At 47.2% G+C, this 20,051-nt stretch overlaps 1 protein-coding gene across 2 annotated transcripts in view; it reads right to left on the reverse strand.

Annotated features, from left to right (window-relative positions):
• MEI4 (meiotic double-stranded break formation protein 4) overlaps positions 1 to 20,051 on the reverse strand; it is an 85,575-nt gene that overhangs the window by 63,609 nt on the left and 1,915 nt on the right. For both annotated transcript variants that reach the window (XM_073224403.1, XM_017656248.3), the window contains exon 2: positions 10,688 to 10,925. In XM_073224403.1, coding sequence (XP_073080504.1) covers positions 10,688 to 10,907 — 220 coding nt within the window. In that variant the 5' untranslated portion in view covers positions 10,908 to 10,925. The remainder of the gene's footprint in view (positions 1 to 10,687; positions 10,926 to 20,051) is intronic.

Raw genomic sequence — 20,051 nt, forward strand, 5'->3', positions numbered from 1 at the left:
TCCAAACTATACAAAGAAACTCATATGCCTCAGCACCCAAAAAACAAATAACCTGATTAATAAATGGCCAGAGGATCTGAACAGATACTTCTCCAAAGAAGAAATTCAGATGGCCAACAGGTGCATTGAAAAGATGCTCCACATTGTAAATTGTCAGGGAAATGCAAATTAAAACCACAATGAGATATCACCTCACACCAGTTAGGATGGCCACCATCCAAAGACAAGAAACAACAAATGCTGGTGAGGATGCGGGGAAAGGGGAACCCTCCTACACTGCTGGTGGGAATGTAAATTAGTTCAGCCATTATGGAAAACAATATGGAGGTTCCTCAAAAAACTAAAAACAGAAATACCATTTGATCCAGGAACTCCACTCCTAGGAATTTACCTGAAGAATTACCAGATTCAAAAAGACATAGGCACCCCTATGTTTATCTCACCACTGTTTACAATAGCCAAGATATGGAAGCAACCTAAGTGTCCCTCATAGATGAATGGGTAAAGAAGATGTGGTACATATATATAACGGAATACTATTCAGCTATAAGAAGAAAACAAATCCTATCATTTACAACAACATGGATGGCGCTAAAGGGTATTGTGCTCAGTGAAATAAGCCAGGCGGAGAAAGACAAGTACCAAATGATTTCACTCATTTGTGGAGTATAGCAATGAAGCAAAACTGAAGGAACAAAATAGCAGCAGACACAAGACTCCAAAGGTGAGGGGTTATCAAAGGGGAGGGGTGAAGAAGGTGGTGGGGAGGGAGGGAGAAGGGGATTGAGGGGCGTTATGATTTGTACACATGGTGTGGGGGGGATCATGGGAAGACAGTGTAGCACAGAGAAGACACGTAGTGACTCTATAGCATCTTACTATGCTGATGGACAGTGACTGTAATGGGGTATGTGGGGGGGACTTGAAAATATGAGTGAATGTAGTAACCACAATATTTTTCAATGTGAAACCTTCATAAGATTGTATATCAATGATACCTTAATAAAAAAATAATTATAAAGATATGCCTCATGGTCCTGCTCTGCAGGGTGGAAGCAGCTAGGCACTGTGACTCTTACCCTTCGGAAAGAAAAAAGGGTTAGAATAAATGCCAGCTTTCATTCTGTAGATGCTCACTATTCACACAATAGAGCTTGAAAGCCCACCAAGGGCGCAAGTTCAATCCCAGCCCAGCCGCACAGACAATTCAACGGCTCCTCCCCCAGCAGCCCACACACCTGTCAACCCGCCATCCCTCTCGCTGGTGTCACCCACAGTCCCCAAGCTCACAAGCGGAGCAGGTTAGCTCAGACCAATCCTACAGTCAGATGTGTCCCCTATGAAGGGCCAGCATCTGTGTCTTCTTTTCTTTCTAGTAGGGAACTGCAGCATAAGACACAGAAAACTCCAGAAAAACAAGGGAATTAAAACTGGGTGGTAAGAAGAGCATTTGGGTTAAATACAGAAAATAAGTCTGCCTTAAACCAGTGTTCCTCATCGTGGCTGTTCTGCAGATTAACCTCGGGGCTGTGAAAGACCATCGATGCTTCATGCAGCCCTCAGAGACCTGACAGGCCGGGTCGGGGCTGCACCCGGAAGCCAGGCTCTGGTCACCCCACAGCCCAGGCTGACGTACAACAGGGTACAGGGCACCTGCCCAGACCTCTAGCAGGTGTCTAACAACTGCAAGCAGGCAAAGCCTGTCACAAAGTCACTCAAAATGAATGCAACTGTTAATCCGACTGCCGGAACTGTGCTCTTTCACACCGACCTGTGGGCACCCACGGCCTGGGTTCCTAAGACGTTTGCCGTTAGGTGAGTGATCAGTGAGTCTGCATCACCGTGTTCACCACCACAGGCATCCGGGCACAGACAAAACACCTGTTTAAAGAGAAGTTTCGGAGGGGCTGGGAAATTACAGCTCACTGAGCCCTCAGGTCTCTAGGGCCAGGTCCTGCGGGATTCTTGTCCTGCCAGACATCAGAGGGCACATGGCCGGCCACACGAGGCCACCCACCAGCGTGGACCTCGCCTACTTTGGACCAGCTCCTGCCTGGAAATTACAGATTCGATGAGGCACCCTGTGGTTCACAGGCCAAAAAACCATCAGATGAAAACAAACACTTCATAGGATGCACAGGTAGAGGTAAATTTGGGGATGTTAAAGGCAAAAATTAGGTATTAAAATATGCAAAATGCATCTAATTAGCATGACGAGTGAAGCATAAGGCATTCTGTCAAAAATTTTGTTTTATAGAAGAAATGGACAAATCATACCTAATTCCAGGAGAAAAGGTATCTGTTATCAGAATAACAAGGACAGGCAGGAAAGATGCTTAAAATCTGCATATTCTGCTTTACTGATAAATTAGAAAAACTCCAAATACAATTAAAAGTATGTAGAATAATGATTAAATTTTTACCAGTTACTTTTTCACGACGTGGTTGTCAAACTGTGTACAAGTTAACGTTTCGTGTATTACATTTTACATAGGAAATCCCATACTTCTGCTACAAATATTTACCAGCCTAATCACAGGTGGTGTTTTAAATATCAGGCCCAGAAACACCCATGAGAAAGCACCCTGTGTAAGATCTCAGTGCCCCCAGCCCCCTGGAGGACACAAAGCGGAGTGGTCTGCCCTCAGGTGACTTACTAATGGGAAGATAACGAGGAATGGGTAGAGCCAGGCGTTTCAGAGCCGAAGAGCGGCTTGTTTGGAAGCAATCCTTTTCCCTTATTTATTTCAAAGCACAAAACTTGGCGGGCTTAGCCTGAATGTCTTAGACACAGGCAGTATTTCTCTCTGACTCCAAGAGAAATGGAAGAGACCGAAAAAACTGAAAAATCATTGCGCGCTCAGTACAGAATAATCGATGATGTGAAGTAAGGAACGTGCTCAGTGGCTGAGCACAGCCCCCACCCTCAGGGCCTCTGCAGCAGCACACGCTTCTCTGTGGGGAACTGAAATTCCGCAGCAACTCTAAGAAATGCTTACAGGCAAGTTGAACTTAAAAATTCACATAAATGCTGTTTCCAAAACACAAGATTTGCATGACCAGCCTGCCACTTGCCTGCAATAGGAAACGCAGGTCCCGCCCCTCCTGGTAAGGAGCAGGGCCCCGCCTGTCACCCTGCAGCCCCACCTGCCCCACGGGGAGACCCTCCCAGCTCCTGCGTGCAATGCTGGCTTTGTAGAATCTTACTGATCTGTGGGCTCAGTCTCCACGACCATCAGGAGTCCCTTCGATTTCCTTCTGTGCTGTGGGCAGCTCTATGTGTTTAGCTCTCAGTATACCCCAGAATGCAATGCGAATATGTTGTGCTTACAGATCCACATGCATGATGTGGAAACTACTGATGAGTAAACGTGTTTGGCCTTCCTGCCTATAACATGCTACCATTCATTTATAGCAATAGGTAAAACAGTACAGTTTAATCAGAATTTAAATTTTCTACTGATTTCTAGTATACAGTATACTACATTTCCTACCCCACAATTATCCCCTACAAGGCAACTTTTATATTACTCTAAATAAGTATAAAAAATGAAGTCTCCCTTGCAAAAAAGAGGTGGGGCTCTCATACAACTGCCCAGCTCATGCACCCAGAAACACGGCAGATGCCGAATCCTCCATGAGAGCACATGGGTGCTCACTGGAAGGGACAAGGGAAGTAAGGATGAGGCAGGGAGACGGGACGAGGGATAATGAGGGAAAGGAGGAGGTCCAGACAACCTACAACTCACACTCCTGGGGTTCCCGTCATGCTTTCAGGGGATCTCCTGTGCGGGTTTCGCTGAGCAGTAGGAGACAGCGCGAGGCACCGTTTCAGGGCTGTGCTGGCGTCACTCTTCTGCGTCTTTGTTTTCCCTGACTTCTCCCGCCTGCCTCAGCTCTGTCGGGCTCTCCGTTCTTTGGTGGCTGGGTTCAAATATCATCAATTGGTACTAAGTCTCTTCCAAATCCCTCTTGATTTATCACTTGGATTTTCCGGGTAAGAGACGAAGAGGTTCCCAGCGGCCCTTTCCCAGAGAGGTCCTGTTATGCCCCCCAGACTTACACCTCACTTTTGTCTAAACCAGTGGTTCTAGGTTTTCACCAGAACCACCCAGAGGCTTGTGAGACCCTAGGCTTGCTGAGGTGGGTAAGTAAGGAGTGGGGCCTGAGATTCTGCATTTTTAACAAATTCCTGCCTGATGCTGATTGCAGTTGTTCTGGGGCCAGAGTTGAGAACCACTGGTTTAAGGGTACCCTAAAATACTACAAAGATGTTCTAGGATTACAGGAACCCCATCCCATTTCCCACCCACTAAACCTTAGGCAGGTTACAGACCTGCCTCCCTCATTTCCTCTTCTACGACCAAAGGAGGAGGCATGGAGGACCCCTGGGACCCCAGCTGAGGCAGGAAGCAAAGAAAGGCAAGGATGAATCCAACACAGTTTGAAAAGCAGACAGACCAGGTGGTGGCGTCACGAGTAGGGGTGCCGGAGCAGGGAGGGAACGTGCTTCAGAGGAGCGCTCTGGGGGAGCAGCCAGCGTGCAGAGCCACGGACACAGGGATGCCTGTGTCCCCTCAGAAGCCTCAGAGAAGAGGTGCGTTTCCTCCAGTCTTGGGCCCTGGCCACCAAGACTGCCACTCCACCCTCCTCCTTCCCCATCTCCCACTGTCCCCTCTGCAGACTCCCTCCTGCAGAGCACCAGGGTGGGGTCTCTGCCACCTGGACAGGAGCACCTTCCCTCCACCGGGCATGCTCCCCGACTACCAACTGCCTTCTTCCTTCCCTTCACAGATGACCCCCCAAAACTGTCCAGGACCTTGCTACTCAGACTGTGGCCCTCAGACCAGTGCCTTCCACGCCACCGGGGAGCATGCCAGACGTGCCGAATCCCAAACCCGCTCCAGAGCCCCTATTCATCCCATGCCCTTCTTGTTTGGATGATGGAACTGATACTAGTCCAAAATTTTCCGAGCCTGAACTATCATCCAGATTCTGTCCACTGCACATTGAATTTATTCTAAAAAGTAAATTTCAGGATGTCTAGGATCCAAATATTAATTCAGAATCCTCATGGTACCAAAAAACAAATATAATCCTAAGTATAAGGACTTGATTAAAATTTGCTACAGGTTAAACTATTCCAAAAACATATGAACAAAGACGTAGGAATGAAAAGGTATTCTGAGTAGTTTTAGATGGGAAGCAAAATCATCCCTCCCGTCACTCTGCTCCAATTACCCTACATTTACAGGCAGCCAGCTCCTCAAGGGTGAGGGTCCAGGCACTCACCTGATCTTCATGGGTCTCCCTCCCTAGGACGTTGCATCTTGCTCTCTGGGATCCCCCATCACTGTGGGACTTTGACAGCTCTGGAGACAGATTCCCAAGGCCATTTCATTCCAGGTATTAGCAGTCGCACAAATCATGTCCAAATGTGCACGTTAGCAAAAACCCCAAGTGTCCCATGCCAGTCCCTGAGCCAGGCTGTGTGCTGGTGCCAGGAACACAGGGGTGCCAGCGGGCGCGGCCCTGCAAGCACAGGGCTTAGGTCCTGTGGGAAGACAGGCTTACACAGTCATCATCTGGCTCCCAAACGCTGTGAAAAGTACAGCACAGTATGGGGACCCCCCCCACTCTAGGTGAGGGAGGCAGTGAGCAAAAGTGCAGGGATCTTAAAACTACACAGAAAAAAGGGCACAGACAGAAAAGGAGAGTGAGAACACCTGCCTAAGCCTGCGACCATGAAGACATGGAAGAAACTGTGTGTGTCCCAGTGCAGAAGGTGGACACCTGGTGAGGGGGTGGCCAGAGACAAGCAGGCACCAAATTATGGGGGAGCCTGCAGCCCATTTTAAGGGTTGTGGATTTTCCTCAGGTAAATGAGAAGATCTGATGCTGGGCTGTGATCCAGGTTTGAAAGGCAAGGTTGCCACAGCAAACAGGGGCCTAACCAGGGCCAGTCAGGCGGGACAGGGGAATGGGGAGAAATGCAGGGGACACAGACCGCCACCTGGGGGGTCACCCGGGACCCGGACACCTTCCTGCAGCCCAGCTCAGGCTGAGATGGAGGACCCCGTCCGGTGCTCGGGGAGATGCAGGCAGGCTGGTGGGGGCCCTGTGCAGCACTGCATGGGGCAGAAGGCTCGCTGCCCTCACAGAGTGGGCTCTGCGGGCCCATACCTGCTGCACCGCCGGCCCTCCTGCCCCCACCTCTCTCCCCACCAGGCCTCCTGCTAAGGTAACTAAGAAGCTCCCATTCCTAGGTGATCGCCTCCTCACACTTAAAGCCACTTAATATTCTGAGCTTTTCTGACTTTAATTCCTTTGTACACTGATGGTCTCTAACATCAAAAGATTAATTGAATGTTTATGTAATGAGAACATGTCTAACACATAATTATAAATTCACTGTAAATTATTTTTGAGCCTTTCATGTGAATCTGTATTAAATCAAGGACACATTCTCTGATGTTTATGTATATTATGCATATATGTCTTAAATCAACTATAATTTTAAGCGAATTTCCATCGTTATTATATTTGACAATTTATAAAACGTTATGTGAACAGTAAGCAGGAAATGCTTATTCACTCTCCGTGTTTTTTCAACGTCCATAAATCAGTGACTGCCTGACATATACAGCTGAGCTCCATGAATGGGGCTGTGAGGCAGGACATGGTTTGGGGCACGGCGAGGCCAGAGAGCTGGGGCTGGGGCTGGTGGGCCGGGACCCACAGCCCCCTGCTGCCTCTGGTGAGGCCTGCCAGGGCAGCCAAGCCCCCGTCAACACCAGTCTAGCTACAAACCTTTTCCTGAATCCAGACTCACTGCGATGAGAGGCGCAGCCTGGGGCAGGCACTGGAAGGCTGGGGACCCAAACCTCAGGGCACGAGCAGCACAGAGGGACATGAGGAGCAGGGGATACACGCACCAAAGGGCAGGGGGCTCCTGATGCCACCTGGTGGGTGGGCTGCTTCCCCTGAGCCCAAACTTGGAGCAAAGTCCAACCCACACCAATCACTGCCCTGCACAACCCCAGGGGCGCTACACACGCTCTGCATTCCAAGAGTCTTTTCCAAAAGGGCACCTAAGTTTATGAATCAACTGTCCCAGTTTTCTCCCGCTGTCCTTCTGCTCCAGCCGGGTGCCACCCCGTAGCCCGCCTGTCACTCATGAAGCTGCTGAGTGCATCTCTGTTAGAGGAAAGAGACTCTGAAGCTCCGCACGTGCGCCCTCTCTGAGCACATCTGCACAACACTGTCCAGAGGCCCCCGGCCTGCCCCCACCCCGTCCTGACACACACGCTCCCCCACATTTAACTCTAATCTGCTCATGGTAGTGCTGTGCATTTGTCCCACTAACAAGGCCCCACCTGCCCTGTCACCAGTCCCTTCAACCCCTAATCTAAAGTTAAGAATGGCCACTAACACCTCCTGGCCAGCCTAATTATTTCAGGTCTCCCTCACCCACTACCCAGATGTAGATGCATCCTTCCCAACAGTATGAGGCCATCTGCACCAGGACGTTCAGTGTACAGAACGTAGCTCTTCTCTCTCATTTTCCCTCCCACAGACCAAGAAGATTGCTGGGGGAAGCAGCGGTATGCTCTGGTGTGCACTGGCCTGGCCCCCGGCTGCTCTACAGATTGGGCTGTGCTCAGACACAGGGAAGGGAACACGTGGACTGCCACAGCTCAGCCACATCCCACGCTGGCCACCGCTCCTCCTCAAGTAACCCTGGAGCAGCTCTGAGCACCGGGCGATGCCAAGGACCCGCACCGCCTCGCCCCATCCTGGGATGGGTCAGAAACCTCACCATCCTGGCCGGCGCCCATGTGTATTTGCTGCATCACAGTTGCAAAGTGGCTACCACAATTCCAGACAGCACATCTTCATGTGGCAGGGGCCTCCACATAGGAAGCAAGTGGTCGATGTAAAGATGTTTTAATTACTCTTTCATGAGCCTCAATCTATTTACACAAAGAGGCAAATCCTTATCAGAAGCTCAGAAGATCACTTTCTACCTTTCACTGGCCCCTGACTCACCTTAGAACCAAATCGGCAAGAAAAGTCTAAATTTTGTGATCAACCCACTGCACATGGGCACATTTCTGCAGAAACAATGTCAGGTGGGGCGCTTCTGCACGGGCAGCCAGGGGGCAGCTTCCTTACAGGGAAGGAGCTGGGCACCGGGCAGCTGCCACATCGCCCCGGTCCCGAGGCGTGCATCAGGCATCTGGCTGCTTTGGTCCCGCTGCCCGCCCTCCCACCGCCGAGGAGCGCTTAATCCAAACCAAGACGTGGCATCATCCCACGACCAACTTTGTTTGCCTTCTCTCTGGCACACCCGTGCTCCAGAGAGAGTGCCCCCACCCCAGCAGAGCTGCGAGCAGACCCTTCAGGCTAAACACCGGCTTTGATGTCACAGATGCTGGCGATGGTCAGTTTCCGATGACCAGAGTGATTTCACACGTGTGCCATTACGTCAACAGTACAAATGCAGAAAAAAATTAAAAAACTGATTATGTCTGCCATTCACTGGGTATTGAGAGCCCACTCCCTAGAAAGACCCTGGGGAGCCGAAACTGTGGCCGTGAATCACAGGACACCGCTCCTGCCCACCCAGTGCTGGGGTCTTGGGACAGCTTGGCACTAGGTCGGCGAGAGTTCCTGCTCCCCCTAAACTGAAGGCAGCACGCACCTTGTCACTCTCAGCAGACGCGCGCGCGCTCTTACCGAGCAGTCCCAATGGGACAGGCATTCCCCCAAGGACTCCTTGTCCTCTGCCCACCCCGGATGCTGGGGTCCACGGGGCGCCCCCTCCACTCTGTTCTCCAGGTGAGGCTCATCTGCTGTACCTTCAACTACTCAGTAAGCGAAATGGAACCCCAGGTCTGTGTCTGCGTCCCTGGCCTGCCCGCCCCCTCTGGGTCTCAGGGCCACACCCCTGCCTTCCCTCCAGGTGACCCCTGCATGTTCAGGATCAGCCTACACTCAGACCCAGACTCGACCTTTTATTCTGAGCTTACTGCTATGTTCGTGACCTAGAGGCCCTACGGTCATCTCAGCAAGCTGCGGTCGCCCACCTCGGTCACCCCAAATACCTCCCCTCCCCTACCTGTGCCCCGAAGCCACTGACTGGTGTCTGAGGCGTCTGCTCTGAAGTCATTCACATGCGGCCAGCTTCCTTCTCGCTCCGTCGCAGGCCTGGTCCACCTCATCGCTCTTCATGCGGGCTTTGGTGACACTGGTCTCCGGGCCTCCCACCGCCGCTATCACCAAACACCCTCGGGGCTCCGCTCCCACGGGACAAGCTGGCGTCGAGCACATTCTCGTGCCAGGCTTCCGGTGGGCACTGAGCAGCTCTGGGATCCGCCCCGTGGTGACCTCAGACCAGCTCAGGGGATAAAGCAGCAGCCAGGCACATAGACAAACAACTCATAGCAGGTTTCGGCAGGGGTGCCCTGCACATGGAGGGGTCTCCGAGGAGGCGTCCTCAGAGTGAGACTCTAGGAACGGAAGAGGCCAGCCACTTGGAGAGTCACAGAGAAGGACGTAACAGAGGCCACAGCGTGTGGCGCCTCCAGGGCTGGAAGGAAGCCCAGGCGGCTGGGGCAGGGGTTATAATGGGGAGGCTGTCTAGGGCCACGATCACAAGCAAGGATCTAATGTGAAGCCTAACTGGAAACCAGGGAAAATGTGATGCACTTTACATGTTTACAGAATCACCAGAACCATGCTTCCCAGTTCCAACAGGAGGGTCGATTCTCTGTCAAGAAAGTGGGGCTCCCGAAGAACAGGGAACCACATGTCCATTTTGCTCACCTGAGTCCTAGTTTTACACCACTGTCCTCATGCAATTATTAGCCGTCCCCTCCTTTCACTCCCATAGGGTCCTGGGGAGACTAATACTGCACAGCCATCTCACCGACAGGAAATACAGTAAAGTGAGCCTTAGGTTGACATCCAAGGCCCATCTGAACCTGGTCCCAATTCACCTCTGCCTTTCTCTCCCGTCATGTCTGCACTTTCCGGCTCCCGTGCATGCTGACAGCGATGCGGGCAGCATCCCGGATGGGCCATGTGTCCACTGCTGTGCCTCTGGTCGTGCTCTGCTCAGTGACCACCGCCCTGACTCAAGCCTGAGAAGCTTGGCAGAAACCAGGCAGAACGAACGAATGGCTTCCTCCTCTGCACCATCAGCATCTCTGAATGGTACTCACCACACCTGAGTTAATTACTTCTGGCTCCCTTTTCCCTGTTAGAAGGGCAGACACTGAATGGCAAGGACAGCGCATCCTCGTATGTCTTGGGCACTCACCACCAACTGCACGCCTGGCCCGCAGCTAGTACTTGATACATGACTGCCAGGTGAATTATTAAATATGAAAGCGACATAAAATAATAAGGCTGAAGAAGGAGACGTGTAAGTTAACTGATGCAGTAAATGTGAAACATTATTGCCTTCATGTCCAAACTATTTTAATTCTCCACCTTCCTCCCGATAGCTCACACAGCCTCCTTCATTAGAAAATGATAGTGAACTTCTAATGAATGACTACAAGTAAAGATGTCTTTCCAGAGGAAGAAGTGTAGTTTTAGGAAACGACACAATTTCCAAATAACTGTGGAGCTAAAATAAAACAGATCACTGTATTAGCAACTGGTACTTTCATACACTCACCGCTCTTGGACAACCCTGAACAAATCCTGCTCAGGAGAAGTTTCTGACGTAATTCCAGGACTTCAGCCTCCAAGGCTTCGACCTTCGACTCCTGCCCAGACACGGCCCTGGCAAGGCGCTCCGTGTACTCTCTGCTGCTGCTGCCTGCTGGCTTCGAGTGGATGATGGCCAAGGCCAGGGCCAGCTTTGCGGTCCTCACACTCCACGCCGGGTCACCCATTCTGGTTCGTTCCTATCGCTTAACGAGAAAAAGTTACAGGAACTCCTTTTAACTTCTGCATTACATCTCATTTGCTCAAAATTTGATTTTGCAGAGTAACACTAATTAGTTAAGTTTATAATACAACTTGACACCAAATAATGGAAAAAAATTTCTAAGGAACTAAAAACAATATTAAAAAATATGCAGAAAAAAATGCATACATGTGCATATCAAATGTATTAAAATTCAAATCAGTAGGTACAGACAAGCTGACAAATTCTTGGGGTGGAAAAAACACATTAATTCATTTACTTGTTTCTAACCAGGGCACATATCAGAATCTCTCCAAGGGAGATTTGAAAGAGAGAGAGAGAGAGAGAGAGAGAGAGAGAGAGAGAGAGAGTGAGTGTGTGTGTGTGTGTGTGTGTGTCTGTAGGTCGTGCAGCCCAACCCCATTCGCTTTCGCATCTCCTTGCTCACAAGCCTCGGCAGCTGAGATGCCACCACAGAAATTCTTTTCAGATCAATCCCTGCCTACCAAGATGTGTGCTTACCTGCTATCTATGACTTAGCCCCAAAAATACACAGGCTGACAGGTAGCAAAAGGTGGCTTATATAATCAGAGATGAACACAAAAATGTGTGTACGATGTATTCATCACAGCCATTTTCATAATTGAAAACCAGGACTGACAAGCAGACAGTTTAGGATTTATCTACTGCAGCACTACTGGTGACCTTATTTTTTTTTTGTATGTCAAATTTTCCTAAGTCCCTAATTTTAAAACTTCCTGCATTTGCCCTAGTAATTTCCTGATTACACTTTTCTAAATTGTCCAAATATATCAAATCAGAAAGAAAATTTATGAAGTGTGGATTTCCAAAGGCAAAGGACAGCCACTGTGTTTCTCACCTTTCCCAGCCATAGCACAGAGCAAGGGCGAGATGTGGTCAGGACAGATAGACTGGGGTCACAGCGCCCCTCATTCTAACCCCCCGCACCCCCCCTCATGGGGTGTGGCAGCAGTCTCTGGCTGCCGGTGTTCCAGAGAGCAGGGCAGAGACGTGGCGCCCCTCCCAGGGAAGGCAGCCTGCTGTTGCCTACAGAACAGGCCCAAAACGACAAAAAGAGCAAGCACCCTATTCAAAGTGTTTCTCAGAAAAGGGTCTGGCACTCAGTTAACAGATGGAGAGAATATAGGCTAAAAAAAAAGAAAAAGGAAAACAACACGTTCGGGACAGTGGAGAAGGGTCTCTGGATAATGAAAATACAGCAAACTCCCTGGCCTTTCTCCTTTTTCAGAGATATTTAATTAACTGATGTAAATGAGGTGCTTAATTAAATGTTCTCATTTTTAAGTCACCACACGTGATTTGCTAATAGTCTTAAAGCCACACTGAACGAGTATCACTCAGCAGAAGTAAGATCACCCAGGAAGCCGTCCGGGCCGTCCACCCCGGGCCGCCTCCTTCACTGGGCAGAGGCTTCTCCAGGGCAAACCCCACTCAGAACACACGCACAAGCACCTATGACGAGGCAGAAGCAGGCTTTTTTTTAACTGTTTCTCATGTTTTGGAGTGTGTGCGTATACAAACATATGCTGTTTTTATTTCACTGTGGCAAATGAAAGGTAATTCTATTTCCCCAAAAATTTCACAGAAAAAAAGGTTAGCTTCCTAAATATATTATCTGTTTAACTGAGGAGATGAGTATCTTTCAGAAAGCCTTTTAAAATTCAACTGATGCTCAAATAATTATAGTGAATAATTAAAATGAACATTTAATGTTCCCCAAGAAGGCTTTTAGTGTCTTTGAATTCTTAATAGCTGAAAATACAGAATTTTAGCAGTGTTTGTGGAATAGAGCATTAGTTCAAATGGGCTTTCCTTTCCTTTCCAAAACAAAGTCCCCCGGGGGCTGGGGGAGATAGAGGCACATTCCCTCGGGCCTCTGATCCTCCTGCAGGCAATGTGTGAAGAAAGGGCTGCTCTGAGAACAGTACTTTGGCAATTTTTATCTGCCCTATTTCTCCTACCCTCCCTCATTTTCCTCTATTGAACTTTATTTGCTCTCAACTAATCAATTCTCTGAGCTGTCAAAATTGTATAGAATTAAAATCCTGAATTCTACAGTTAGTTCAGCTCCAAGTTAGCTTCATCTCAGTGATGAAAAGTTTTAAAAGCCCCAGGTCACTCTATATAAGAATGACAGAAGCTTAAATTAGACAGTCATCCAGGAAAATATTTTCCTAATATGTATCAAACACCTTCAAAATACTTATCCCCCTTTGGCCCCAAAATACAAGTTCTAAAATTTTATCTTACAGAAACGACCACAGTCCCTACAATCCAAAACTTTATGCCCATTGCTGGCCTTACACGATTAGTTATAGTCACAAGACAAACAAAAAACCTGTCCCCAGCTTGCACACCTACCAACAGAGAGGCACTAATTAAATTGTAACATATTACACAGTTGAACTGAAAATGTTTTTGAAAATATTTAAAACTATGGGAAAATATCTTCCACATGATGTTAACTGCAGAGTAAAATGTAAAATAGTAAATATGATAAAACTGGAAATCTGAAAAAAAAAACAGTCCACAGAGATGGACATACTGATAGATTCAGAGAGGGAGAGAGAGAGACGGACAGAGGGAAAGAGCAGGGCAGATGACAGACCGGTCACTCGCCAAAACACGGACACTCCCCTGAGCGTGAGCTGGGGAACTCCGGCCCCACTTCCCCACTTCCAAGTTCTCCACAGTGAACATTTCAGAACACTCCATGTGAGACAGGAGAATGTCCTGGCACTAACCCCATAGGAATACTGCCTGTGTAGACTTCCTAGGCCGACATTACGGGGACAAGGAAGGTGGGTTTTGTGGGTAGCCTGCAGAGCTCCAGACCCATCATTCTGTGGTCACGGTGAGAAGCTCCATCCCCCGGAGACCTTCTCCTCTGTTCTGAGGCTCCGTCCACCATAAAGCCACCAGCAGGTCACCAGTGTGGGGTGGAGGGGGGGGAGATGAGAGCGAGACAGCGCCACAGCAAACATACTGAGAAGCTGTAAACACCCAAGTGCCTTCAGACCTGAGCGAATCGCCGTGGAAAGAGAATTCCGTCTCCCAGGCTCTCCGGCCTACCTGCCCGGCCAGTTGTCCCCACGTCCACCAGGCCCTCCGTGCCCACAGGCAAGTGCATGCCCCTTCGTTCAGGTGTGGCTGGCTTTATTTCCAACAGTCCAAGGGCACAGTGGATCCTGAAGGGGGGCAGAAAAGCTTTCCTATGCGACCAGGCAGGGAGCCCCCAGCCACGGCGGCCCAGGACTCCAGGCAGAGTGGGCCCTCTCCGGGGCCCCTGGGCCAGTGGACTGGCGCAGGGCAGTAGTCCCAGAGGGCTCCAGGCCAGAGCCTGGCGGTTACACGCTGTGGTGCAGGAGGGGGATTTAACGAGCTCCCCGGAAGCTCCCACCTTCATTCACTCGGTGAGGAACCCTACTGACCGCTTCCCGTGACCAGACTCCCGCTAAACTTAGGCCTTTGTACAGCACACCCGTGAACTTTCACCGAAATACTTCTGAGTAAAGAGCTTACAAGGGAGACAGAATCTATGTGACCCCCAGTTTTGGTCAGAGGCTGAGCTGTAAGGCAGGAGGCCGGACTTTATGTCATGTGAGCCCCACAGTGACGCCTGCTGCCCCAGGAGGGTCGGAGCTGCACGCACGGCTGGATGCTCCCTTGGCCGCTGAGGTGAGCAAGAGCCGAGGTGTGGGGACAGAGGCCCCAGGGCCCGGCAGTGGGGTGCACACCCACCCAGCAGGGGCCGGGGCCCAGAGGGCCTCCGCAATGCCAGAACAATAGGTGCTCCAAAACCTTTCGGATGATCAGTTCAGTAGCTTGGACAAGGTCTAAGGTGTAGTTTTGGATCGGATCCAGCTGACCAACTCCCTCATGACTGGTGTAGTGTCAGCATCACTGTCCCGTGAGGTGCTCAGCAGATAGACGTCATGTGAACATTTTACATAAAAGAACCGGACTTACTCAGGATTTCAAATCTGTGCACTTGAATTATTTAGGGGGCCTTTAAAAGCCTTCCCAGCAAAGAGAGTCTGCCTGACAAGAGGCTCGTAAAGATACAAGGCTGTCTGATTTTCCTACTTCTTGCTGTTTCTTTTCCCGCGAAGCAGGTCAACCATCTATCACTTTCCTCCTATTGAGAGACTTAGCTAGTCTGAGGTTTAATGTCTGTGCCTATAGGTTCTAACACTGTTTTCTCTTATGCAGCCCCCGCCTTCAGATTCCTTAATGATTCGTTGTCACTGGAAAGGTTTTCTCTGGCTTCCTGCAAGGAATAACGCAGAAATTCACACAGTAAAGTGCGTCTCACACATTTGTAAGTCAGCAAACGCACTGCAATTCAGAAACGCAGGCATGTACACAGGGCACCGTCAGCAACCATCCCCCACAAAGTGAATTCGCAGATGGAGGACCTGACACCCACCACTAGCACCTATGTTTAAGAGTAATGGAAGAACTATAGGTGTTTCCTAGGTACACAGATCTCTCACACCCTGATACAGACATAATCCTCATCACAAAGTGTAAGAACATTTCATTCTTACAGTTCGATTAACGAGTTCGATAATCAACATACCTCAAATGCGTAAGCTCCACAAATTGGGAATCTTTATGAGGCTATACTCTATAAACGGAAAAAGTCATAAAATGAGAAAGACCGTAGGATGAAGACAGAAACCAAAGAAACAACCAGAAGGAGCAACAGAGGGTTGGCCAGTCCCGCAGCTTCTGGGGGCCGCAAGGGCGGGGCCAGTGCTTCCGGGAACAGAGGAGAACACAGCAGGCGGGTGGGCGGCCCAGTCCCCCAGGCCAGGCAACCCACCCCACCCAAAGATCCTTTGTATAAACGACACACTGAGAAATGAGATTTTTTTTCTAGCCACTTATGCAGTGCCTGCTTAGACACCCCTCTGCATGCACGTAAGGGACAAGCTCAAGAAAGCTCGACAGCCCCAGAAATGTCTCCTTAAGGCTCACTGTCACTCTGGAAAGGCATCCTGCTTGCCGCCGGTGGCTCCCACAGCCGTCCCAGGAAGGGCACAAGCCTCAGGGTGCAGCTGCCCGGGCTTCGGGCTCTCAGGGGGCTTCATCCTACAAGTCGCATATTTCGTTTACTTTCTACTTAGACACCCACCTTAGAAAGAGTGCAGTTCTGCCCTGACTAGCCTGAGACAGCCTATTTAGAGCCAGCGGCTGTCTCACAAGTACTGGGACTGTGATTCCAGACATTCCTGTGCTGTCCTTTGCACTTCTGTCCCTGCAAACTCAGCCTCTCAACCTGCCCCAAACACAGAGGCAGTATGGCCCTTGTGGGTAAGCCACAGCTCAGGACCGGCCCGCAGGCTCGCCTCCACACCTGTCTGCTTCCATCTGCTCTGGCCCAGATGCTCAACCCTGTTTTACAGCTGTGAATGTTCTCCACCACGAGCCTCCGTCCCCAGGAACCATGCTCCCAGCCCTCCATCCCCAGAAGCCATGCTCCCAGCCCTGCCCCCTCAGTACCACTAGCATCCCTAACCAGCTAAGGCACAGGAGAAGCTGCAGACCATTCCAGAGGGTCCACACAGCACAGTCCAGGGCAACAAGGAGCAGCAGACGGCATGTGTCCCCAGACACCCTGCAGGGTACCGCAGCAGCAGCTGGTCCCCAGCTTTCTTCGCACCATGGCAGCTGCTACCTGTCTCCACCCACACAGCGGGGCCTGTTCAGGATCAAAAGCGTCAGCAATCGGGGACCTAACAGCTGCTGTCTACTTCTCCGGGGCAACCATGAGGAACTTTCCAAACTCCTACCAGAACTTGCCTTCCACCTTACAACTCAGATCTGACCAACCTGAGCTTACAGCCCCAAACAAGTTCACTAGGTCCCAGAACGGGCTTCGGGACAACCCTGGGGCCAGGCCTGGGTGCCCTGGGAGGTGCAGGCCAACAGCCGCTGCACTGGCACCTTTTCCCTTTTTCCCTTTTATAGTGACGCCACTTGTAGTGAGAATTTCTAGAACCTTTTTTTCCATCAGCTACAGAAGAGCTCTTTTATTGAAAATAACATCAATCCGTTTCATCTTAAAAATGAAACAAACAATAGGAACCAGCCTTAGCTGCATCTGTGGCTCAGTTTTACTCCAGGGTAATCAAAATCATTTGTTTAAAACCACTAGAATTTCTCCAAGTAGTTCAAGCTATAAAGTAAAAAATTCAGGCCTTTAACTGATCACGGCATCTGACTCTAAATCTATTTGTCCTTTCATTACTATGAGAAACTTGTAGAGTTGGGTTTTATTCCCTCACAAAAGCTTTACTGAAATAGAGAAAATCATTAATTTGCCCATTTATTTGGCAATTTATCCCCAAAGAAAACTTTTGCCTAGATGCTCTACTAAGTTATCTGATTCATGTTTGAAGGCTACTTGTGACTATGTAGGTTAAGGTGATCAACTATTTTGATGAAAATGTGTTGAAAGTAACTGAAAATGCCAACAGTGAATATAAGAAATGTTTAATGGCTCTATTAGTATCAGAAAAAAGAAACTTGATGACAAGAAAATGCTGCCAGAGATGAGGAGGAACAATTCATAATCATTTGTAAACAGGTCAGTTAACTGGGAAGATGAGCAAGCCTAGGTGTGCAGGCCCCTAACAGGAGTAACGGAATTTCCAAACGCACAAAGCAGAAACTGAGACCTTCCGGGAGAGAGACAAATCCACAGTCACATGTGAGGACTTTACACACTGCTCTCGGTGACGGACACGCCAACTAGACCTCGAATAACAACGATAATATAAAAGATCTCAAATACACTGCCATCTTGAACTGACTGGCATTTACAGAGCAGCCTGTAAATACAGATGCAAACATATTCTTTTCAAGTTCACCCTGGACATTAAACAAGACAGACCATATGGTAAGGCCCAATTCTCATTCAATTTAAAAAGACTAAAATCCTACATGATATGAAAAACATTAATACCTAGAAAATCCCTCAAATACATGAAAAATAACAATACATTTCTAAGTAAGATAGGGGACAAAGAAAAAATTAGAAATGTAATTAAATTATATTTCAAACTTAATGATAATAAAAACATCCTGAAATTAGAGGAAGCTAAAACAGCTTGTAAAGAAAAATTTATAGCTCCGATTACTTATTTTATGAAAGATGAAAGGTTTAAATTCAAGGACCTACATTTCTACCTTAGAAAATTAGAAAAATAAAATTAAAACCAGAGGAAGTAGAAGGAAGGATATAAAGATAGAATCAGGATATGATTAAATATGAAAACAGTGAAGAAAATTAAAAAGGCATTAGTTTTTTTTTAAATTTATAAAATTGATAAATGTCTGGAAGGACTTATAAAGAAAAAAGAAAAGACATTAATCAAACTAAGGTCAAGAATAACAGAAGGATTTTCACTATTCTCCAATCATTAAAAAGGTACTTTCTTACTTACGACCAATATATGGTAGTAATTTGAGAACTTATGATGAATAGATTTCTTGAGAAAATATACTGAGCAATACTGACAAAATCCCTATTAAAGGAATTGAATGATTAAAAACCTCATAAAAAATTCCATATCCATACAGTTTCACTAATGATTCTATTAAATAATAAAAGAAGAAAGTATGTCAAGTTTACACACAATCTTTCAAAAAATATAGGAGGGAGGATAGAACTTCACAGTTTTTCTGAGAAACACAGAAAGAGGAAACATCACTTGTTCTAAAATGTGATGTGTATACTGGTATAACTCTTAATATCAAAACTGATAAAAATTTGAGATTACAAAAAAAGAAAAACTAGAAACCAGTATGTAACAAACACAGATTCAAAAATCCTTTATGCAAAACTAGCAAGTCAAACCCAGCAACACCTAAGAATCATGACCACCACCATCAAGGAGCTTTTACAAGAATGCAGGATTAGTTTCACATTCAAAAATCAATCACTGTATTCAACATACTAACAGAATTAACTGCTTAAAAAAAATATGATCAACTTAACAGTTCCATAAAAAAATTTGAGAAAGTCAAACTGATTCATTATTTAAAAAACTTTTGTAAACAAAAACAAAACAAATGACAGAAGAGAACTTACTATGACAGTAACAAAACTCACAGGAAACATCACACTTGAGGACAAAACACTGAATGCTTTATCCCTAAGACAGAAACACAGGGATATGCACCCTTCTCATTTCAGGAATAAATAAATACAGAGAGGTTGGAGAGAAACAAGTAAGATTCTATTTACTAATATACAGCATGAATGCCTTCAGAAAACCCTAGGGAATCTTAAACAACTACTGCTAGAATTTATAAGTGAGCTTAGCAAGGTCTCAGAACACAAGGTCAATATGCAAAAATCTATTATATGCCTACACAAAATCAATTTAAGTTAGAATTTTTAAAAAGCAAAATAATTAAGAATAAATTAAAAAGCAGATGTGAAAGACTTCTACCTTGAAACTATAAAACATTTTCCAGGAAAATTAGAGAGCTAAATAAGTTGAGAGAGATGCTGTGTTTATGGATTGGAAGACAATATTATTAAGATTTTTAAAAGCTTAAAATCTCAAATTGACATATATACAATCCTAATCAAAATTCCAATCAACTTCATTGTAGAACTTGATAAATTCTAACTTTCATAAATTTTAAAAAACTAGAATAGCCAAAATAATCTTGAAAAAGAACAAATCTGGAAACATCAAACTGCTTAACTGCAACATTTAATATATAGGCAAAGCAATGAAGACAATAAGGTATTAGGATATAGACAAAAACATGAAATAAAATAGAAGCTGAGAACTAGACACATACTTTCCCAGTCAACTCATTTTTGAAAAAAACACCTTGGCTATTGGGGAAGTAAAGTCTTTTTAACAGAGTTCAGGAGCCATTAAATATATGGCAAAAATAAGCCCTGCCATCTATTTCAATCTTACACAAAAATTGAACTTAGTTGAGTCATAGTCTTAAATATAAATATAAAAATTAAAACTACAAGAAAACAGTACAAATTGGGTAACTGAAAAGATCAGAGAAGCCACAGAAAGCACTGAGCATTAGAGAAACACTGATA

Source organism: Manis javanica, chromosome 16 (genome assembly GCF_040802235.1).
Source record: "Manis javanica isolate MJ-LG chromosome 16, MJ_LKY, whole genome shotgun sequence".
Classification (NCBI taxonomy): Eukaryota; Metazoa; Chordata; class Mammalia; order Pholidota; family Manidae; genus Manis; species Manis javanica.